At 46.1% G+C, this 22,043-nt stretch overlaps 1 protein-coding gene and 2 long non-coding RNA genes across 3 annotated transcripts in view; 2 read left to right on the top strand and 1 right to left on the bottom strand.

The window, feature by feature from the left end:
* Nucleotides 1-594, top strand: part of LOC125697238 (uncharacterized) — a 64,088-nt gene extending 63,494 nt beyond the window's left edge. Inside the window, exon 3 of the long non-coding RNA XR_007378742.1 lies at nt 487-594. This is a non-coding gene — a long non-coding RNA (uncharacterized LOC125697238). The remainder of the gene's footprint in view (nt 1-486) is intronic.
* Nucleotides 1-12,267, bottom strand: part of IQCA1 (IQ motif containing with AAA domain 1) — an 85,749-nt gene extending 73,482 nt beyond the window's left edge. The window contains exons 1-4 of the mRNA XM_048954145.1: nt 12,193-12,267; nt 4,779-5,103; nt 2,813-2,926; nt 403-591 (exon numbers count right to left, since the gene is read on the bottom strand). Of these exons, the coding sequence (XP_048810102.1) occupies nt 403-591; nt 2,813-2,926; nt 4,779-5,103; nt 12,193-12,203 (639 nt within the window). The 5' untranslated portion in view covers nt 12,204-12,267. The remainder of the gene's footprint in view (nt 1-402; nt 592-2,812; nt 2,927-4,778; nt 5,104-12,192) is intronic.
* On the top strand, nt 6,336-19,918 carry LOC125697236 (uncharacterized). The gene is made up of 3 exons (XR_007378740.1): nt 6,336-6,651; nt 6,972-7,074; nt 18,743-19,918. It is a non-coding gene; the product is annotated as an uncharacterized LOC125697236 (long non-coding RNA).
* The last annotated feature ends 2,125 nt before the right edge of the window (nt 19,919-22,043 follow it).

Genomic DNA, 22,043 nt, shown 5'->3' with positions numbered 1-22,043 from the left:
TTACTCATGCAGAAGGAATTTTTCTGGAATTTAGCATTCTCATTTTTCTCAAGATATGAACTCTTTCCCCAGAGACCACAGGAAAAGGCACTGCATTTCAAGGTGATGCCAGAAAGAGCAATTGAGGTCATAAAAATCAGAGCAGAAAAACAACATGTAGGTTATAGAGTCATCCTGCACCGCCGGAGCAGGGCTGTTTCCATTGATCTCACCTCTAGGGTTATGGCTCATTTTTTTAAGCGGCTTAAATGATGTATTTCACCTTGCTAAACACCCTGAGAGCAATCCATTCAGAGTGTTTCCCACCCCGTGAGCTGTGTTGCTCTCTCTACCGCTGTTCTTCTGAATAAAACATATTGTCCCTTGCTCTCAGCAGAACTCTCGTTACATCAAAGCTCTCACCTTTTGAATGCAGGTGGCGGCGTCATCTGGATTTGGACCAGCCTGTTCCTGAAGTTTGGTATGTCTTTTTCTCTTCTCTTCAAGGTAGATTTGCTTCATGAATAATGCTCGACGCCGGCCTTGGCGAGCCCGCTCTGCTACCTGGATCATTTTAATGGCTTCTTCAAATGTCATGGCCTTGACAGGTTTCTTCAGCAGCGCAGCCAAAGAGGAAAGGACAAAGCAGAGCGGTTTTGTTAACTGCCTACCTCAGTTAGCAGATGAGACAGTGAATTAACCTTTAGTGGAAACTTTCTAAGACAAAACATCTCTGCTACAAACAGCAGAGACTCTTCTTGCAGAGCCATCATGCGGTATTATTGAAATTTGCTATCTCCAGAGACAACTTTTAAGGAGAAAGTGAGCCTGACACACTGCTGTCGTTTCTGTGGCATCCCAGGTAGGTAGGTGGCGAGACTGGACATAGCAGAATGAATGGGTGGAAGATGGAGAGAAAACAGATGCTAAAACTCTAGGGCACACCTCTGAGCAGCAAGGAACTCCTGATGCTATAGTGGGAAACACAAATGGTTTATGCTACCTGCTAAGCGTTACCCATTTGGGAAAAAAGGCATGAAGAACCATAGAGCTTTCTCCCACTAAAAGAAAAACTCCTTGGGCTGTGCAGTGTCTTTTTTTTTCATTATTTTATTTTTCCTCTGGTTTCTGTAGGGATGGGTTCCTGGATGGACTGCTGGATCCTCAGCTCTTTTGCTGAGTGAAACAACAGGCTGATTTGAGCTAGCCAGACCTGGTCAGAAGGTCTGACTTAGGGAAAAAAGCATGTCAGAACAGGGCAGCTGGAGAGAACTCCTCCTTCCTACTTCTGAGAACTCATCAGTGCCTTGTGTTCCCCATGGAAAGGCTGAATTACTGTCCTTTCCTGACATTAATCCCCCTATTGGAGACAGTTCACATTCAGTGCTTCTATATATATTGTGTGGAGCTCGCTGTACAACATTTTCAGCAGGGCTTTCTACAATGGAAATACACAGGAGAACAAATGGTCTGTGCAGCAGATTCCTTTAATAAGCCCATGTCCTTTGATAAAACTCCAGAGTTTTGTGTGTACTCTCAGCTGTTTGTAACAGTGCTGCCATGGACACTCAGCAGCACAGTGCTCTGCTGCACAGCAGTCAGGATTTTCTGAGCGTACACAGCTTGCTGTGATGCATACAGAGGTGCTAACAACCCTCCAGCAATCACAGCAGTGGTGGGAGTATAGCACAAGGCATGGGATTCACAGTGGGTTCATATGAGATTGTTTTCTTCATGTTTATTAACAATGAATCTTGTGACATCCTGGCAAAGGGAACCTGGACCCTGCCAGGGCCTGGTGCTCGCAGGTGAGCTGGCTGCACGCTGGAAAGGCTCACCTGTTCATGGCTGCCATGCTGAAAAGGAATGAGAACAGAACTGTGGGAAACAAAAAGACTCCAAGAAGTAACAGAGGATTTCCACAGACCGACATCAGACCATTACAGAATTTACCCATAAATTTACTGTGGAGGCCAGCGGGGCTGCAGCTGCCCATCAAAGTAATCTGTGTTCTGCCTCTGCACACTGCTGCTTTCTGTGCCTGGGAACCTTCCCTCGGTCGCTTTGTGGGATCAATGCTACCACATACCCAGCAGGGAAGCAGACTTCCCCCAGCAGCACAATTACTGCAGAGGATTCAGTGGCTGTGGGTCTGATCAGGACCGTCTCTTATGGCTGCAGCATCTACAAACCTCAGTCTGCAGACACAGCAGCCCAGTTGTTTATTTCAGGAGGTGAGAGGGCTGCTTGCGGGCAGCGGGCCATTTCCAAGAGGTCAGAAGTATATCAAATCCAGAACAGTCTTCACCAGAGCACTCATGTACTTCTCCACAATGACTTCTGCTCTGCCAAAACCCAATTTTCTACTCCTCCTAGCAGCTGCAGCTCGATGGCTGTACGGAAGAGACTGCAGTCATTGTTTGGAGGTTATAAACAACTGAATGCTGCTGTGCTGATCTGAACTCTGAGTTTTGCCCATTCCAGCCAGAAACCCTGGCTCAGTAAAACTGAAGCCCACCTTGATTTCAGTAGGACTGATTATGTGAGGAGAGTTAGCTGGGTAAATAAAGCAGCTTCTAAGCTTGGGCCAAGCGCTGCCCTTTCTCTGACACTCGCACACACGGAGTCAATTCATTTCTGCAGTCTTAGGCTCGAGATGTGACTGGGTATTGTTAGGCAGAAAAACTCAGTGCTACTTTCCGTTTGAGCCTCGTCTGCAAATGGACTTAACTACCATAAAGATACTTCTTACTTCAGTGGCTCACGCTCAGGCATGCATGGCTATAAGCTACAAAATTAAGCATGTTATTGTGTAGGTATATGGCACGCTTACCTGTGTTGCCAATCCGGCATTCAACAAAATCTCATCCAGAGTTTTCTCTCTCTGCTGCAAGCCTTCCAGATTCTCCTTAATAAAATACTTTGGGATAGGTATTTCTGTGTCTTCCTATAGGAAAAAAATAGTTGTGAGGTGCTTTTTAAAACTGCATGAAAATCATATTACTTATTAGCTGCACACCTTTACAAAGCAATTAAATGGCAGTGAGATTATTGAATTTTTTTGGAGTGTTAGGGAACCTGACCTCTGTTACAGCTGCCGAGCTGTTACTTTGCAATTACTTAAGGCCTAATTCAACAACAACAAATAAATCAGCCCAGTTTCTGAACCATAGCAGACCAGAAATCTTTCTTTCTATAATGGCTCAATTATATTATGAAACTGTTAAAACATTTGGCAGGGCTGCCAGTAATTTAAACATGATTTCTGTGGAATTGAATACCTCTGGCTGTGTGATCATCCCACTACTTTTTCTAATCAGCATGAAAAATAGATCAGTTCTCCTGCATTTTTTGGAACCCTTACAAGGAACCAAAGCATATAATTCAGTTTGCCTTCAGGTATTTTTACACTGCCAATGACTGGGATATCTCAGTTACTACTCGCAATCAGGCCTGATTAGAAGAGGTTGTCTTTATTCATTTCCATCATTGAGAGGATGTAAACAATTCACATTTCTACCAACTCTTCTCCTACAGAATGTCACTCTTGAGATTTGGAATAAGACATGGGCAGGCAGACAGAAATGCCCCAGAAGTGAAGACGCTGCAGTGGCATAACCTGTTCTTTGTATTGTATTGAATCACAGAATGGCCTGGCTTGAAAAGAACCTCCAAGATCGTCTAGTTTCAACCCCCTGCTATGGGCAGGGTCACCAACAACCAGACCAGGCTGCTCAGAGCAAGTGGTTTGTCTGGATGACCTTGCATATGATGAGTCAGTGCAGGGATGAGGAGCTGCTCAGCCAGCTAACCTGGGCTTTAATCACCAGAAATTCTGGGCTGTGACTTTTACTGAATGCAAAGATGAAATCCAAGCCATAATACCGAGACAGGCAGGAGTGGGGAGCACACGGACGGCTTCTCTTCATAATCTCTTTTTGAGGCCCAACACTGAAAGATCAGATTTAAGATGTTTATCCTCACGTCAAATTTGCAGCCTTTTAGGCAACACCCAGCTCCGTATGGGATGTGTGTATCCAAATACCTTTATAATTACCCTAGTAAATGGAGTCACTGAGTGCTGCAAGGCAATTGTACAAAAATCAGAGGAAGATGAAACTTGGCCCTGCCTCTCCTTAGCAATATAGCAAAAAGGAGAGGAAACACGGTACAAAACTTCTTCAGCTCTTTTCACTTTATTTTTACTTTTATTTTTGTAGTAGCTAGGCACTTCATGCCTTCCTAAAACAAAGGTGTGGCACAGGGATTTGAATTCGTGCTTGGCTTTTACTAGATGTCAAGCATTGCTTTTCAGGCTTGCCAACTCTCCCCTGCAGGTGGATTTACTGATAAGTCATGAAAAGAGCAACGCTTAATGATTTCAGAATACCACTTGAAGGATCAGTTCCCCCACAGGTGTGTTTATACTCTCCAGCATGCCTTCTCATAGCTCAAAATAATGCTCTGCTGTGCTTAAAAGTGAAGGGATGGTTGAAATTCTTGGCAATTGCTAGCCTAAGTTTGCAGCGTGAACTACGCATGCAATTTCAGCCAGTACTATGGCTGCGTATCTCAGATTAATGCTACATAGGAGGCAATTTATCTCCAGTTATAGCTGAAATCCAGAAAGCAGCCATACTTGAAGCTTCAGTTATTTAAGAGCTGTTATCAGTGGTACCTAAACGTGACAATAGGTGGAGCTGTCTGCGAGAGAAGTAACTAGCTGTTAACAGCTCGTTTCTCACGCTGCTTTTACAGCACAACTTCAAGATTTTGCCTTATAATCAAGGCAGACCTACCGGGAGAAGCTTCAGATCTTCAATGATATTATCAGTGTAATGAAACTCCGAGTTCTCCAGCTCCACCATCTCTTTCTTCACCTCCAGGATCCGGCCAATCACTCCATCCAGCACTTGCCGAATGGCTGCCTGTTTTTGCTGGTGAATGAGGTGGCTGTGGGCCTCCTCCAGGTGATGGAAGATCTGTAGGTACTCGATGTAGGAAGCAGACAGCATCCTGAATGCTTTCACACGGTCCTTCTCCGGCTGGAGGAACTGTTCTCTCTCTGTCTGGAGTTGGGTGTCCAGGTCTTTCTGGGCGTTTGTCCATATCTTATTGTAGGTGCTGACAGAAAAGAGGAGACCATCTTAATGAGACATAACAGCTAGCACACAGGGATGTCAGGACTCCACACGCCTGGTAGTGCAAACCATTATATTTCCAAAGGGAAAGGGCTGTGCTGGTGCCAATGACAGAGTATATCTGCGTGTGCTATTTCAGAAGTGAAGGATTATTCTTTTCATTGCACTCTAAACCAACTGCTGAGCATGTGGTCCAGAGGCTGAAGGGCTATGTGACATGAAAGATGTCACCTAACACCAGATTTGTTTGCTGAAATGGCTATGCCATTTATCCAAAGACTTCTGCACTTTTGGTGGGAATGGGCTGAGCTCTGATGAATTGGCCATCAGTGGCTTTTCATTCTAAAAGCAGATTGATGCTGAATAAAGAAACAAACCAAAGCAATTACTTGTGTTCAGACACAAGCCCAAACAGCAGGTTTGTCATTTGGTGGTGGTAACACCCACGGTAATGAAAGATCCTTTCAGCTGGTCATGTTCTGCTTCACAAACTCTCTTCTAACAGAGAAAGCTGACTTGTTTCTTACACCTAGAAAGAAGGCTGCTGAGCTCTGTGGTAAAATCTAGACCCATCCATGCACTCAACCTGGCCATTGCTTGCAGCTCTGAGAACCTCAGAGTAGAATGAAGACAATAAAACACTCTGCCTTCATTAAGTGAGCTTTCAGGGCAGGTCTCTCGCTGTTCCGAGCAGCACTTCTGTATTCATTCTGACAAGAAAGCTGGGCAGCTGTTAACTTTGCTTGTGCTTGATAAAAAACGCCTGAGAAGGAGCTCTATCAGCTGATCTTATCATTCCCTGTACTCTGAAAGTACAGAATGACCCACTTCCATTGCAAGAGAGACCGAGGGGTGGCAGGACAACGCTCCAGCCCACAGGCTCATGTGCTCATAACACGGGCGTGCTGCATGGCCAGGATGCTGACAGAGCTGCCAGGACTCACCGGAGCAGCGAGCAAAAACATCAACAATCCCACCTCTGCTATTGAATTTGCTCCATTAACTTTTTCAAGTGCATACTATACTTTTCAGCTGACCTGCATTTATGCAGGATGCAGCTGGTCCTGCTTTTCCTACTGCCTCTGCAGCCCACCCAGTTCTTTCCCCTTCCTTTTTTTCCTGCTTCATTTACATCCCTTAGCAGCAAGTGAATCACTCAATTGCAGCAATTAACCCAGGTGTGGGAGATAAACAAAATAAAGCCAGCAGAGTGGTCAAGCTGGCCACAAACAAGTGCACCGTTAGGTTTGACCTCGTGGCTTGGCTGGTGGGTCAATGGGAGTTTTGTGCTCTGTCTCTGAGGCCAGGAGGGTGTCTGCTGATGAGATTCATTAGCACAGAAGGAAACAACGTGGTATTGTACTCGCTTAGCTTTTGCCTACCCGCAGACAACTTGGTAGTGGAAAGGTTATAAGCCTTTGAGGAAGCTTGGCTCTGTAGGCTGTCTGTGCTGCTATGCGGATAACTTATAGTCAGCAGGTATCTTCAGGACAGAGCCTTTCTAATGCAGCCTATTGCATGGAGACAACAGGTTAGTACCGAAACAACCGATTCTGCAATTGTCCACTCCAAGTTACAATAACCTCTTTTTGTCCCTCCTCTTAAGCAAAGAATGTTGAGTGGTTCCCCCTGCTGAGCCAGCTAATCTCCAGTTTCTTTTTCTGTTTTGAATGACTTCTTGATGGAGGTGGGGGGAAGAGAGCCTTAGCCCTTCAGAGTATGCTAATGTAAGGCAATACAAATAGGACATAATTGTTTCCATAAAGCATTTGCTTATTAGATAAGCATGAAGATGGCCGCAAGCACGTTGCTACGAGCCTAATGGTAAAACTATGGGTGTTACGTTTGCAGCTTTCATCAGTGCTGATGTTCTGAGAAAACGTGGGCGAAAGAAGAGCCAGACTGAAACGAAGCATAGAAGGATAGATGCAGAACTGCTAGATCTTCAGCTGTGGTAAGTGGGCAGTGCTGTCAGGGTGAGTTATACCCCTCGAGGGTCTGGCCCTGGAGCCCCTCTGTGGTTAGCTAGGTGTGTGGGAACAGCACATGCTCCATAGCTGGCTGCTGCCAGCAGAAATGCGCCTCGAGTGTCTCTTTGGATCACCCTGATTAGAAACCAGAGGGCACACATACAGCCGTTTGTTTTTCCTCTTCAAAGCAGGATTAAAATAATTACTTCAGGTTTTGCTAGTGACTGAAAAGAAGCCTTTCTGGGCTAGTTTGAAGGATCAGATGTACGTGGTGTTTATAGCTTCTTTTTTGGAGGACTTGGCTCTTGAGGAGCAGCTTGATTTTGGAGGAGCGACTGAAGGGAGTGCGTGTGTGCAACTCACATCCTCAAGATGATGCATTTAAAGCAAAGGACAGGCCTGACTCTTCTTGTCTCTTTATCAGACAGCACGTGATCCTGAAATCCCTGTTTGAATCTTTCCTTCTTTGCTCAGTCTCCTTCTGCATTAAGTTGTAAACTCCCTCAAATTGCTTCCACATGCTGAGGGGGGGATACAACACAGCCTTGGGTGCACTGGCTTTTTATTTAGTGTTACTGGTTCACCTTGTAGGTTTGCTAGGTTGTGAGCTATGTGTGTGCACTGGGGTGATACTGCACCAAAGATGGGTTAGAGCATCTAACTAGCCCACTAGTACAGGTAATCAGCAGGACTGAATGTAGTTTTCCTACTCGAGGCCTGAGTTTATTAAAACCCAGAGAAGAAGTCTGTCTCTTGATCTCAGCATACAGTCTGTGTATAGCAAAGTAATGCTGCAAATTGTCATAGCAACTACAAAATAAGAGTGCTGTGGGGGAAATAAGGAACGTTGTAATGGGATGAGGAAAAAGCACATTAAGTGACTTAACTCCAGAACCCCCAGAGCACTTTTCTGGCAGCTTACAGCATGGAGTGAAGGTCAGGCCTTTCCTCCCAGCCAGCATCCCTTCTCTTTGCTCCCACAAAGTAGAAACAGGGTGTAACACAAGTAGATAAGAACACTCCCTTGCTATAGCATGACTTGTAGCACAAACCCTGCTTCTAGTGCTCCAAATGAAGTCTGATCTGCATATTAAATGAAGCTTAGAAATAAGACTTTCTTGTTTAAGTTAAGAAATGTTTTAAATATTGCCAAATGATAGGGCTCTGGAATATTAAAACAAGGCAATGCATAACTTCACATGTTTGTTTGACCCATCTCTTATAAATAAGAGAAATCTGCTGGTGCTTAGTACAGCTGAGATTAGCCTGCCTGCTTGCCTACAACTGGTTTTGAGACTTGAAGCACAGCTTCCTGGAAGGATTTGTGCTGAGCACGCAGACTGTCCTCAGCCCACTCTTGAGCCAGGACTGGAATCTGGCATCAGTGGGGTTGCTTTTGTGAGGCTCCCCCCCGCCCTCAAGTTGTCCTGTTCTTATTTAGCAGCCAAAGGGAATGCTTTGGACAATGCCAAAGGACACAGTACAGTTTGTGCTCCAAGCTGTTGGCTTATGGACTCATGTATGGGCTGCACCCAGGCTTCCTTGATGCCTGGCTTTTCTGGGCTGTCCTCTGAGAGCAGAAATAGCAATAGATCCAAGCATGGAAATGCACAATATAGCACTGCATGGGCCCTGCTGTATTTTTTTGATAGATGGCCAAATGTAAAGAGATGGAAGGGAAACAACTCCGAACTGGTGTCTCTCTTCACCTAACATAGAAGCTTCCTTGTTTGATTATACTGAAGGTTGTCCTAGCTATTTTTGAAGATGCATTTGAAGCATCTATACTGCTGTTGAAAACAACTTGACTGTCAGCTCTCCTGAAGGTGAGACTGTCCTGTATAAAAGGGAATGGAGGAAGGACCAGCAGAACTTCTGAACTGAATATGGCCCAGGAATCTGTGCTGGAGCAGGGAACTCTGGGCACTGACATGTGCTCACCACAGAATGGATCAAAACAGCAGGATGTTTAACTGCATCAGTGGAAAAGGGAAGAGCTGGCTGATGTCATCTGTGTGGATTTTAGTAAGGTGTTTGACACAGCCCCCCATAACATGTATAACACATCAGAGGGATGGGATGCCATCCAGAGGGAGCTAGACAGGCTGAGCAGTGGGCACAGGTGAACCTCGTGAGGTTCAGCAAACCCAAATGGAAAGGTGTGCACCTGGGTTGTGGCAGCCCCTGCTACAGTGCAAGCTGGGGGATGTAAGGATGGAGCACGGCCCTGCTGGAAAAAGAAAGGGAAACGGTTTCAAACTAAAAGAGGGGGATTTAGGTTGAATATAATGAAGTTTTTTAAAATAAGGGTGGTGAGGCATGGGAACAAGGTTGCCCAGAGTGGATGCTCTGGAGACACCCAAGGTGAGGCTGGACGGCGCTCTGAGCACCTAATGGCCTTTAAAGGTCCCTTCCAACTCAACTGAATGTAGGTATGCAGCATCAAGGTGTCCGTGCAGGGCTGCAGGCGACTGAGATGTGGGCCAAGCAACAAGGAAGCGTGTGCAGGGGCCAGCCCTCAAGTCTCCTGTAGATGCTTGAGGCTTGACAGACCAGCCATTGTGCTAAGCCCTGGGCAAACAGGAGGCAGGGAAACCCTGCCCTGCAGTGTTTGTGAAAATAAAGAATCGGGAGACAAAGGTTGGAGGGGAAAGTGAGGCCCCGAGAGGAAAAGAGGCTCGCACAAATGCAGCTGCTTTGCTTCTACCTAAAAATCACCAGACTTGAGCTGACTGCTGGTCTGTTGCAGTCAGCTGAGTGCCTGTTCCACCAAGACAAACTGTTCAGGTGACTGCTGGGCTCCATATATTATAGGACAGAAGCAGAGGTCATCATGGCCTGTAAGAATGAAAAGAAATAGGTGTGAACATTGTTCGAATCAGTTCCTGCTTTAAAAGCATTTAGCGTGTGGTCTGGAGCGCTGCTGACTCATGGAATAGAACTTGGTCAGGCCTTGCTCCTAATACAACAACAGCCCAATAATTGTGCCAAAATTCTTAGCTGTTGGTAGGGATAATGCTACTAGACATCTTCCCTTCAGTTTGCTTCCCCTAGCCAGGATGTCACACAGAATCAAGTATTTGGGGAACTAAAGCACAGACCTAAAGCTCGATGCAGTTATGCCCACACCACAGCTTATTGGTGTGGCAATGAAGTTTATTTCTCTATTCATGATCCTTTTTTCTTTCTTTCCATTCCTTAGCAAAGGAGAGGTCCATCTAGCTGCCTGTGGTTACATGCATAAAGCACAGATGCTCTGTCTGGGTGCTGCTCTACCTCTGCTAGGCTCTGTGCTCATTTAAAGTTAATGCTGTCTCCTTGGTTTCTTGGAAATCGTGGCCTCTTCTTTCAACTGTTTTCTAGCACAAGTGCTGCTGGGATATTTCCACTGACAATACTTTTTCCCAAAGGAGGAAATGTCTGAGCAACGCATGAGATCTTTCCCTGCCTGCTCATTACAGATGAAGGGAGGCATGGGAAGGAGTTGCAGCTTTGAGAATAGTTATGGTCGTTTTGATTCTGTCTCTTTTTCTCCTGCTTTAATATAAGGGGGATGACACACTGATGCTCACCAGGGGTGGAAAAAGGGGTGAAGATGAATCTGTGGATGTTTGGGAGAGAACATGATAGGAATGCCCAGAGGAAGTTAATAATTGTGGTGTTTGAATGGAATTTGAAGAATACGGCCTGGGGGCCACAGGGTGAATGAAGGGGAAAAAAAAGAAATGTTCAACAACAGCCCAATCACTGAATGAGCCTTGGGCCCAGCAGGAAGAAAATAGGATGTGATCACAGAATGAGAAGCAGCATCATAGTACAGCCACCTAAAGCAGAGAGGAAAAGGGGATGAAAAGTTGTTCTGCCTTTCTCTTACCTTTTCAGTTCTTAGTTTTGCAACCTTAATTGTCTATACCCAAGCTTTGGGGGTGTAATATAATACATGTAGCTTTCCTTTGGTTGCTCGTCAGAAGCAAAAGTGGCGACTCTAAAATGTCTTAGGTTAATATTTAACCATTGGCTTTATTATGTAAGTTCTATTTGTGACGTGAGATTAAATTTTTAGAGCTTTTTGATTGCTTAAAGCTCCTTGGTGGCAGTGGCAAATGTCTTGCAGCCGATTAAAGTCTGGTACAAAAGGGAGCAGTGCCAGGGCTCAGCTTTGAACATGTCTAGACTGGGGCTGGTAGGGCAAGTTAAGGTCAAGATTCTATCGGTCAACTAAATGGTAAGCAAATTCATGAAAGAGGAGGAAACGCAGCAGGAAAACATAAACGCAATAACATCAATGCAAATCTCCTGTTCAGTATCTGGAACAAAATGTACATCTGTATGCAAATGCTGGGGCTTTGAGTACTTTAGGAAGCGGGATATATTGCTTCTTAATCAACCTTACAGCAAACGTAGTGGGCGTGCTTTCTCATGAGTGCTACAACTGTACTTAGAAAATGTCAAGCCTGTCTGCATGTGCCAACTTTTCTTCTAGCTGGCTGATGGAGCACGTAGGCCCTAAGAGAATGCAGCTGAGTGCTTTGGGTGTCCCGCCTATAACTTGATATAAAGCTCCAATGAGCTGCAGACCACGCTTCCATTAAAAGCAATAAACTCGCAGTGCCTTGAGGATGGCAGTGCTCCTCAAGAAGGGGCTGGAAATGCTGTGAAAGCTGTGTGCGGTGTAATGCTGTGCTGCAGGTGTTGCCAACGTGTCTGCTTAGAGATGCAGTGCATGCAGGACAACTGCCCTGTGCACATGCTTAGTAAATCCAGCACGTCCGACTGGCTGCACCAGACGTGTGCAATTCCTCTCTGTGCTGCAGCAGCTGTTTTTTCCAGATGTCTGAAAAGCAGCCTCGAACTCAAGAAAAAGCCGTGTGCTGTGTAGCATTTCTATCCAGGACACAGGATGTGGCTGCACAGCATTGAAATATCCATACTGCAGGCTCGGCTGTGGCTCACTGCTGTGCCTGCCTCTTTGTTGCATGGAGTCTTGATGTGGCAGCCGTTCCTGCTTCCACAGCCTGACAAATAACGCTCGACATCCCTTTAAGCGTCTCTGCCCCGTGTACCAAAGCTCCCCATGCTTTCCACGTCCCCGTGCTACTCACGCCTGCGACATGCCGGCCGCTCCCAGGGCTCAGGGCTGTGGATGCGGTGCTGCGCTGCTCCGCCGCGGCCGCGCCGTTGCCATGGAGACGGGGCGGGACGCGGCCTGGCCGAGGCGTGGGGTGCCCTGGAGACGGGGCCGTTCTCAAACTCTCTCTCCTCCCTTTCCTTTCTTCTCTCTTCTCTTTTTTCTGCTGTTTTCCTTCTCTTTCTGCTGTTTTCCTTCTCTCCTCATTTGCTCTCTTTTCCCCCAAACAAAAAGCTCAGCAGCTGCATTCATATCCCCTTCAGTTTCACCTTTGCACGTCTGCGGGCAGAGGGCTGTGAGGAAGTTTGGTATGTTTGCTTTTCCTCCCAGTCACCCAGCACACACACCTAGTGCTGATCTCCCAGTGGGTGGACATGGCTCTGATGGCACCTAATGGAGCTGTAGGTGTCCCTGCTCATCGCAGATAACCTTTAAGGGCCCTTCCAGTCTCAGCAATTCCACGATTCGGTGGCACGTTGCAATGCTGTACCATCGCAGCCATCATTTGGGAGCCCTGGTGATGTAAGAAGCTGGTGGTGAGGGCTGCACATATGTTTCATTTCCTTGCAAACAATGGCTCAAGCTGCTCGCACGGTGGTGAAGCTGGAGCCTTTGGAAAAAAAAATTAATTCTGTTTTAATTTATTGCATGTATACAGAACGAGGAGCATCCATTACAGAACATTAAAGGCTGCCTCCTTCAAAAGGGGGAAAAATAAAAGCTAGGAAGGGAGGATTACAGCACATCATTCTGGGGGAAAAATGCACTCCTCCGCAGAGCGGGTAGGGAATGAAAAAAGAAAGAAGCTTGGGACAACGAGCGTTTGGCAGCGAGCGCATTTTTGGCCATAAATCTCTGCATGCCTGTGTTCCTTTACTTCTTTTGTTGTTGCTTTTTTTTGTTCTTTCCTCTGGAAGCCCTTGCTCCTATAAGTAGGTGACAATCTTGGCTATAGGGTTTTTTGAAACAGAGCTCCTAGCTCCTCTGGTTTTGGAGAAAAGCTTGAAAATGTAAGCCTTGAAGAACCGAGATCATAATAAAAAGCCTCTAAGATGTATTGGTTTTCAGGCAGTGTGATGGCTGTGCCTATCTGATGGGTTTGGTGTTTTGGTTCCTGTTTCTTTCTTTTTGTCTTTTTTTTTTTTTTGCCAGGGGTTCTGTAAAATCAGTTTGTAATTAGCAGCATTCATATGAAAGCTGGTGTGATTTCCATCAGAAATCTGTCGGCTTCCTTTCACTGTCTTTGATTCTTACCCACTTGCAGGTTGGAAGTCCTCCACAGCAAAGACTTTGAGAGAGTTCCGCTCTCATTGAACGCCTTTATCAAGGTAACTGGTCTGCATGGGAACCTTATGTTTTCATTGCCATTAACACGGGCATTTGGACGGCACTTTTTTGCTGAACTATTTTTTTCAGCCAAGGGTTTTACCCGCAGAGTCCCTACAGTACTGTTTCCATAAGTGCATGTGGTTTTAAGGAGTGATTTAGCCATAACCCCTAAGCAATATACCTTTTCCCATCGGCCTCAAAATACCTTCCATTCATTTGCTTGGTTCCCAGGTCTCCAAGAGAAAGTGAAAAGCGCTCATGATTCAATAAGTAAATTCAAGAACTAGACTCCTAATAGGAAATTGCTTGAGTTCTTCCACTCTGCAATGTGTTGCTCAAAGGTAGCTTCTTAAATTAATAGCCGTGCAACCCATTGCATGTGCATGAGATTAAAAGGTGTGAAGCTTTCAGCTTTTTAGCTAGAATGAGAGTAGCGTTCAGCTGAGAGTAAATAATCAATTTAAGGTAAGAAAATACACATCTATGATGAGAGGGACTGAGGAGTGTGAGATATTCTGTTTCGCTGTAGATTTCCTGTTGAATCCTTGAGCTTTCATGTGAAGATTTGAAGTGAAATGGCGCAGGTTTGCCTGGGCTGTTCTGACAGTGCTTTCCTCAAATGGTTGCCCTGAGGTGTATCTTCTGCTGTGGCTGCATCTCCACCTGGGGCTGTTTCAGCTGCTCCCCATCCCCTTCTCCAAGCTTTCTTCTCCTTTTCCTGCCTTCATCTCCCATCTTGTCTCTTCACCTGGAGCTGCCGCAGCCTGCTTTCATGTTTTATGCCTCTTTCCGAGCTTCCTTCATGTCGTGTGAGCTGAGAGCCTTCTGTGGCAGGGCAGGTCCTCCTCTCTGATCCATTTCTGCAGGAAAGATCTAGGCACGTAGCGAGCCGCCACTGAAGTCCAGCTGACCGTTGACAATCTGTCGATGCTGTGAAGTGTCTCAGTCTTTCCAGTTTGGGATCACGCATCTCCAGCAATTCCTCCAGGCAGCTGGCTGATACCTCTGGTTCCTACCAGAGATTAAAGGGATTTGTAGCTGTTATTCCATGCACTGTGTACTTTCACGCAGCGTTGATAGAGACTCGCTTGTCCCCATCACGCCGCATTAAAAAATAATGCCGTGTTATTTAATCTACCCAGCAGGAATAGGTGATGGTTTTTCTACGGCGCATTCCTTTTGGCATCAGTAATTCCTTAGGCTCTTGCAAATGCAGGTTTAAAAATTCTGCTGCCTTGGAAACTAGGTGCCATCATTTTTTCTTTTAAAAAAAACCCTTTTATTACAAGCTTAATAGGCGACTAGTGAGCTTACGGGAGGGTAACTTAAAAACTGAGGGCCTTGTTCCTCTAAATTCAGGTCCCTGGCAAAGAGCTTAGTACACCTGTCTCTTATTGAGTAGGGGCTTAACGTGAAGCGAGGAACATAATAGAAAAAATGTTATGCCTTTGCAACTCCTATTTCAAAGCGTTTCCAGAGCTCTGGATTGTGCCTCGAGGTGCAGTGCTGAGGGAGGAGTGCTTTTGTGCACGCTGTTGCCCCAGGGAGCGTGCAGCACAGTGGGATATGGTCAAAAGGGCATTTCTCAGCAACGTGAAGGGTGGTGGAAGGGGCCTGGGTGAGGCTGGGGCTGTGAAGGAGTGCTGGGAGGATGCATGTTGCTGAATGCCTCAGCCACCTTCCCCTGGAGTCCTGCAATAAACACCGATGCCTTCCCAATCCCAGAGGGCTCAACACAGGGCCCCTTTTGCAAGAGGTGGTGGCTGTGAGTGCACACGCAGCAGGGCTGTGTGTCTGGTGGGGATTGTCCCCAAATGTGGACCTGGCTATCATTCAGCTGCATGGTGCAGCTGTGAGCCTGCAAAATGGGAAGTAGGATCTCCTAGGGTCAAGCCTGGGGAACCGTTGGTCTAGGCTTCTGTGCAGGCAGAGGTTTGGTTTCCCTTTTGGCTCTGATTGTGTGTGTAAAGGGGCTCTGGACATCATTCCCCTGCACCGTGGAGGCTACACCTGTGTTACTACTTCAGGACTGACTTCCAGCTCGCAGCAACGCGTGCTCTGAAATCTAGGAGGAATGACACTGCCACTAAGGCTGTGCTGGCCAGTTCATTTAGTTGTGTGATGAGCCTCTGAGCTGTTTGCCAGCTAGCATTAACCACCATCTACAGGAGGTTTGCTGCTTACTTCAAGGCTAAGTGAAGGGGTTTTGTCAGTAGTCAAGTCTATTAGACTTTGATATAGCACCAGCATGTTCATCAGGCCCGAGCACGGCGCGTGGAGGAGGAGGACTGGAGCAGAATTAGAAGGTATAAAGTTCAATTCTAATTTGAAGAATTTTCCTCTACCACTTAAATGTGGGAAATGTTCCTGTGGTTTCAGGTATAAAATGTCATACTTCATAAGGAGAGTGCGTTTTAAATCTCAGCCAGATATTAAATGCCATGCCACACTCCACTTCTCTCTTTGTTAAAAAGTAAAATCCCAAATCATCCCTCGTGGAATGATGTTGTTCAGTAAAATTAAAGCTTTCAAAAGAGCCAGTTCCAATAGTGCCAGCCCTCTTAGCATTAGGAAACATCTGGTAGTGTATTGATTTTTATTCTGTATTGACAACTGTTCCTCAGCATTCAGCCTTTTAATTATCAATGACGTTGTTCTTCAGGTTGTCTACTAGAGTAAATCTTGCCATCAATACAGACCAACAAGTAACGTGCACCAGATGTTTTTTGGTGAGAAAGAAGCAGAAAAAGGGGTTGGACTCGGGCTCCTGGTGATTATCCAAGTAATTTGTTAGCAGAGGTTTTAGGAAACTAGCTGGCTTTAAAGTTTGGCTTCAGCTCACAAATTTTGAATAAATTAATGCAAACTCTGTCAAGCTTTAATCACTTAGGAGGCTAAAGGCCACTTCTATTCTTTTCTGGAAAACAAATGCTGGAAAAAAGTAGCATTTCTTTTGGTCTCGTAATGTGAAGATGTATTCATTGTCAAATGTGACATGGTACTTCTGGACAGGCCCACTTTGGTTCTTTCAAGATATAGGGTACAAGGGTGGATAGTAATAGGGGGAATGGTTTTAAACTGAGACAGGGGAGGTTTAGGTTGGATATTAGGAGGAAGGTTTTCAGCCAGAGGGTGGTGATGCACTGGAACAGGTTGCCCAAGGAAGCTGTGGATGCCCCATCCCTGCAGGCATTCAAGGCCAGGCTGCATTTCAGAAATAATCATGGTGAGTATCCATGACTTGTTTCTCGGGGTGGCCTCTGACCAAAATTTATGGAGAGGCAAAATGGTGATAGGTCTGTGTGCTGCTATAGAAAGGAAAGCTTTGCTTCACGTAGAGGGCTTCAGAAGAGCTGAAATGGGATTTAGGAGGCAACGACAGTTTGTACACGTCTCTTAGTCCCTGTGAATTACATAAGTGTAATTTTTAACAGCTGTCTCAGTGACGTTTTTCCAGCTGAAAGCCCAAATGTGGGTGGTTTGCAGGGAAAATGCCGTGAGCTCTTCAGAGACCTTATGGGTAGGATGTTTTGGCAGTTTTTGAAGCTGTTCCAGTGATGTTGGACTCAAGCTGCCTCATCCCATCCTTGGTCAAAAGGCTCATGCAGAGAAAGCAGCAGAGAGTTGGTATTTTCTGGTGGCTGCAGTTGTGGGGATAGTTTGGAGGCTTCAGGAAAGAGATCCCTGTTTCTCATGCTAGGTGAGGCCCCAGGCTGCTCCCATCTTTGAGCTGCCTGTGGTCGTTTCAGTTTCTATTTTGCTTAGGCTCATAGAATGGGTGGGGTTGGAAGGGGCCTCAACGATCATCAAGCTCCAACCCCCCATCTTCAGCTTTATTTCCCTCCTTCAAATTCTAGCATGCATTGCCTCATTGCTTTTGCCACCAAGGGAGAAAAGGCCAAGCCCAAATTCTGAAATATTTTCCAGAGCCAAAAACAAACTCATGATTCTGATGGGGAAAAATGGCAGAAAGTTTGACTTCCAGCACTAGATACTTCTGCACATTGTGTTCCTTTCACTTGCTCAAGCTGTTATCCATTCCTTTCAACTGCATTTATTGTCTGTGGGATTGTAGTTGAGCCGAGTCAGTGTGTCTCATGCTGCCTAACACAGGCAGCAGATGTGGTGTGGCTGGCCTTCTGGAGAGCCCTGGGTTGGAGAGAGCTCAGAACAGTGAGAGGCTGCTTGCTTTCCATGAAAAGAGGCAGAAAAGGGTCAAAGACGTAGGTCAATTCAGCGGTCACTTCATCAGTGTGCTGCTTTGATGAGTCGTGGAAAAAATAGCTGTTTTACCCAGTTGAGGTAATTAAGTAATTATATATATTTGCAACGAGCCATTAACGTGAATTTATGGGGCAGCAGCCTTGGCTTCAGCTGTCTTATGGAGATGGAGATATAGAGACTGCTGGAAAATGGCTCATCTAGGGCAAGATGTTGTGTATATGACTAATGCACCTTCGTGGTAGAGATAGTGTCTCGTGGGATGACCAGGATAGAGAAGACAGCTCAACCTTACAGGGGTCACATCTGGATCAATGAGATCCCCTTCCAGACACACCATCAGATTGAAGGGAAGTGTTTGGCCTCTGGGACTTGATGTCTCTGAAGCCAGCAACTGAAAGTGAGGTGGGTCTAAAGGGGAAGGTGCTGTAAGCCATCTGCTTTAGCAGTTCCTCACCCAGAAGAGGAGTTCATCTGTTGTTTGTGCAGGTAGGCTGTTGTTTCATTGTGTTTTGTTTTGTTTTCCCTCCCACTCTCCAGAAAAGCACCTGTTGAGTTAATCCTCTTTGATTCATCACAAAAGTAAGGAAGTCAGACTCCTTGGGAGACTGAAGCCCTCTTTGGGTTTCTGTGGGGGAGTTCTGGCTAGCATGGTTTGAAGGCTTCCAGAAGCAGGGAGTGAGGAAGCTGTAAGGGGATGGAATGGGGAAATGCCTTGGAGCTTCCAAAGTCATTGCTCCCCATCCTCAACAATGCCTTGTGCATTCCAATTTCGGACACCAAAGGCTGGACATCCAGTGTCACCTACGGAGGGAAGGAGATTCCTCCAGGAGGCTCATTCTCTGTCCGTTCCAAGAAGAAGAGCCTCCATCACTCTGCTGGCCATAAAGATCCAAACACAAGTGCCGAAGGCTAAGATGGGTGAGCAGTTTCCATGATCCCTCCCCCATAATTGCCCATCTCCTTGTGTTTAGGCTCTAGGGATGTTACAGTCGGTACGTGTCAACTGAATATCCAGCTGGAGTGTCCCAGAGAGCAAGAGAGCTTCAACTTGATAGGCTGTGTGCATGAAGCAAAAACAACTTATGCCCAGCTAATTCATTAGTCACGGTAAGAGCTCAAGGGTTAATATCCTACCTAGGAGGAAGGAACAATGCAAACCCAGTGCATGGTGCCCAGTCCCTTTTGCATTGCCTGTGCGTCACTTCTGCATGGAAATGAGTGTGAAACTTTTTTCCCCCCCCCCTTGTGCTATTAATAAAGCTGTACACTGTGAGAGAAAAATGAATAACAAGAGGCTGTAGTTTTTAGGTGCCTCGACAGGATGTTTTCTTGATTATCCTGTTTCTTGTAAACACTGGGATGGCTTTTGTAGCCCAGATGTAAAAGCAGCCTGGATTCATTGTTCTAACACCTGCTGTCCTTTAAAACGCACCCAGCACAACCCATTGATAAAATTCAGGCTCAGAAACCTGCAGCACCAGGCTGAGCTCCGGTAGATGGCTCAAAAAAAACCACAAACCTTTGAGAATCTGACATCCGCCCGATTTTTTTTCCCCCCATTATATTTGATTTGGAGCGGGGAGGGGAAGGGAAGCTCAAGATTATTTTTTCCCTGCTCTTGTTCCCACAATAGCAATAAAAAACAATGCTTTCTGGCTACAAGGTGGTAAATTGTGAGAAATAACCACAACAGCTCCCTTTTGCAGTGCAAGAGAGGGAGCCGGATTTATGAATGAAACTGGTGGCTGTGGTTTTATTTCCAGGCCTGTTCCTGCTCTCAGTATGATGAGATGAAATAAAAAAAGCCAGAGAGAAAACAGCTCCTAACTATCGCAGTCAGGGGAAAGGCACAGCATAGATTTGAGTGCTACCAGTCCTTGTAAGGGAGGGGTGAATGTTAGACTGTGGGTACCATAGACACTCTCCTTTTGACAGACAACTGTGTGTGCAGGTGGAGAAGGTTTATGTGCCTTATGTTTACTGGAACGTTTCTCTAGGTAGGACTCAAGCCTGCTGTTCAGGGAGAACCTCTTTAAAACATGTCCTAGAGCTGTATTTCCTTGAGCCTCCTCTCACACAGGAGCTTCATCCCATTTACTTGAGCTTGTGTTTGCACTTGAACTGCAGTTTGCACTGTTGATGAAGAAACCTGTGTGCTTTCTGCGTGGAACTTGGATCTGCATCCCTACAGATGCTTCCAGCATGAGATGGAATTGCTGTGAAAGCTGTCCTATAGCCATATGGGTTGTAGTGGAGATGCTAAGTCATGGCTTGAAGCAGTGATTGAGCACCTGGTGGGAAGGCAGGGCCAACCCAGAGGAGCAGAGGTGTATGCAGTGTACCTGAGTGATTGGAAGGGCTGGAGCCAGGATCCACCCCTTCCCAGACCTCATTTAAGGGATGGCAGTGGAGGTGAGGGCATCTCTTGCTGGAGATTCCTGTCTACCTGAGGCCTTCTGTGGGTAAGTAAGTTCTTTCCTTTGCTTCTGTGCCCATGGCTGCTGCATTTGGGCTTGTTCTTTCTTGCTGTAGCCTGGGACATTGTTACCCTGCCATCATTGCTATGTTTTCCGTTGCTTTGTAGTGTTACATCAGTATAATTCAAAATGTCATTAGGGCTTGACAGTTCCTGTGGCAGAGTGGTGGGGTTGTGATGAGCTGGAGTGCTGAGTTGCTTCCTGCAGCACTGTAGGTTGCTGGGTGGGACTACATGCTTTTATATTGGATTTTATGGGCCCAAGCATGAGATTCAGTGTCAACATCTTTCCTTAGTGTGTGCCCATTGCTAGTGAGGTATTGCTTTTTGCATTGTGTCACGTGCTATGTGGAAAAGAAGGCCTCACCAGGCTTTGGAGCAAGACATTGAGGACTTAAGAAGGTCAAGAAGGTGGTTCAGCAGCATCTTCTCAGAGAAGAGACCATTTTCTGCAATGCTTTTCAGAGCAGGAAGGGTTGCCCTTATGCTGAGGTCACTTGCATGCTTCTTTGCTCCTCATGCACTGTGCTGTGCAAGCAAAGGAAGCACGCTGCTACTTATTTACTGCTGCTATGGGCAGGGGATGAGACCAGATGGTTTCCAAAGGTCCCCTCCAACCCAAATGACTGCATGTTTATCATGCTGTGACAGTGAGATGCTAACACTGATTCCTTCTTCATCTCATGTGGTAGCATTTCGGTGCTAAAAGAGCTGTACGAACCATGGAAAATGCATCAATTTTCCTTGCTTGTAGAGAGAGGGGTGCTTAATAACTGTTCTCTGTAATTACAGCAGATGGGAGATGCTTGCCCCAGGTATGGTAGGTGTGCTCCTCAGGTCTTTGTGAGCTTTATTTTGAATTTCCCCTTCCGTGTTACGCTGTGGCCCCTGATGTATTCATTTTCCCCTAAAATCTATCAATTGCTCTCTGGAGGCAGTGAAAGCTGCTAGGTATTCTTACAAAGAATTCCAGTACGGTTCTAAGGAAGCATTTATATTTCCTATAAGTGTTGTGCTTTTAGACTCTGGCTTCCAGAAACCCTTTTTTGACCAAGAAAACACAAGAAAATCGGACTACAGTTTTCTGAATCGGGTAAAAGGTGGAGGATGAACATCCGTGGCTGGCAAATTCTCTTTCAAGAGATTCTGAGCAAAACGGAAGCCTTTCTGAAGTGGTTTGCTCTAATTGCTTTTTTTTTTTCCCTTGCTTCCTGTTCGTACTGTCTGCTGTTTATTTCTTGGGCACACCTACCAGCACTTTGTGTGTGGTTACAGGCAGCGTAGGAAGCTAGAAGGCCAACAAGAGGCAAGGGGGTTTTAAAACCTTAGGATGCTGCTAATGAGATGTTGCCTTTATTCCTTCGTACCATCAAGGCTTGCTGTAGCCCCCCAAATCAGCGCTGGTTGAGGCGACGAGGGATATGAGAGAAATGGGAATAACAGATTTCATGCTGTGTAACTCTCCAATTAGGGATCCAGACTGTGGGCAGCAGGAAAACCTTTGTTTAGTCTGCAGTCAGTAGCTGGTGGCTGCTCTTCATTTGTGCTCCAGGCGCCGAATTGGGAAGCTGGGTCTCCTTCACAGGGAGATTTGAGCTGGTGCCATTTACAGCATTGGAATACAGCTGTGATGCATTGGTGGTAATGGCAGAGCCCAGACTGAGGGAGATATGTGCTGGAAGCTCCTCTCAGCATCGGTGGAACAGAGCTGTGCTGATGGTTGCAGGGATGCTTGTTTTGATAGCTGGGTCTTACTGCCTGCTGCTGTTTCTGGAACGTTTCTGGTCCACGGCTGT

The sequence above is a fragment of the Lagopus muta genome, chromosome 8 (assembly GCF_023343835.1).
Source record: "Lagopus muta isolate bLagMut1 chromosome 8, bLagMut1 primary, whole genome shotgun sequence".
In the NCBI taxonomy this organism is placed as follows: Eukaryota; Metazoa; Chordata; class Aves; order Galliformes; family Phasianidae; genus Lagopus; species Lagopus muta.
This window is presented reverse-complemented; position numbering and strand designations above follow the sequence as displayed.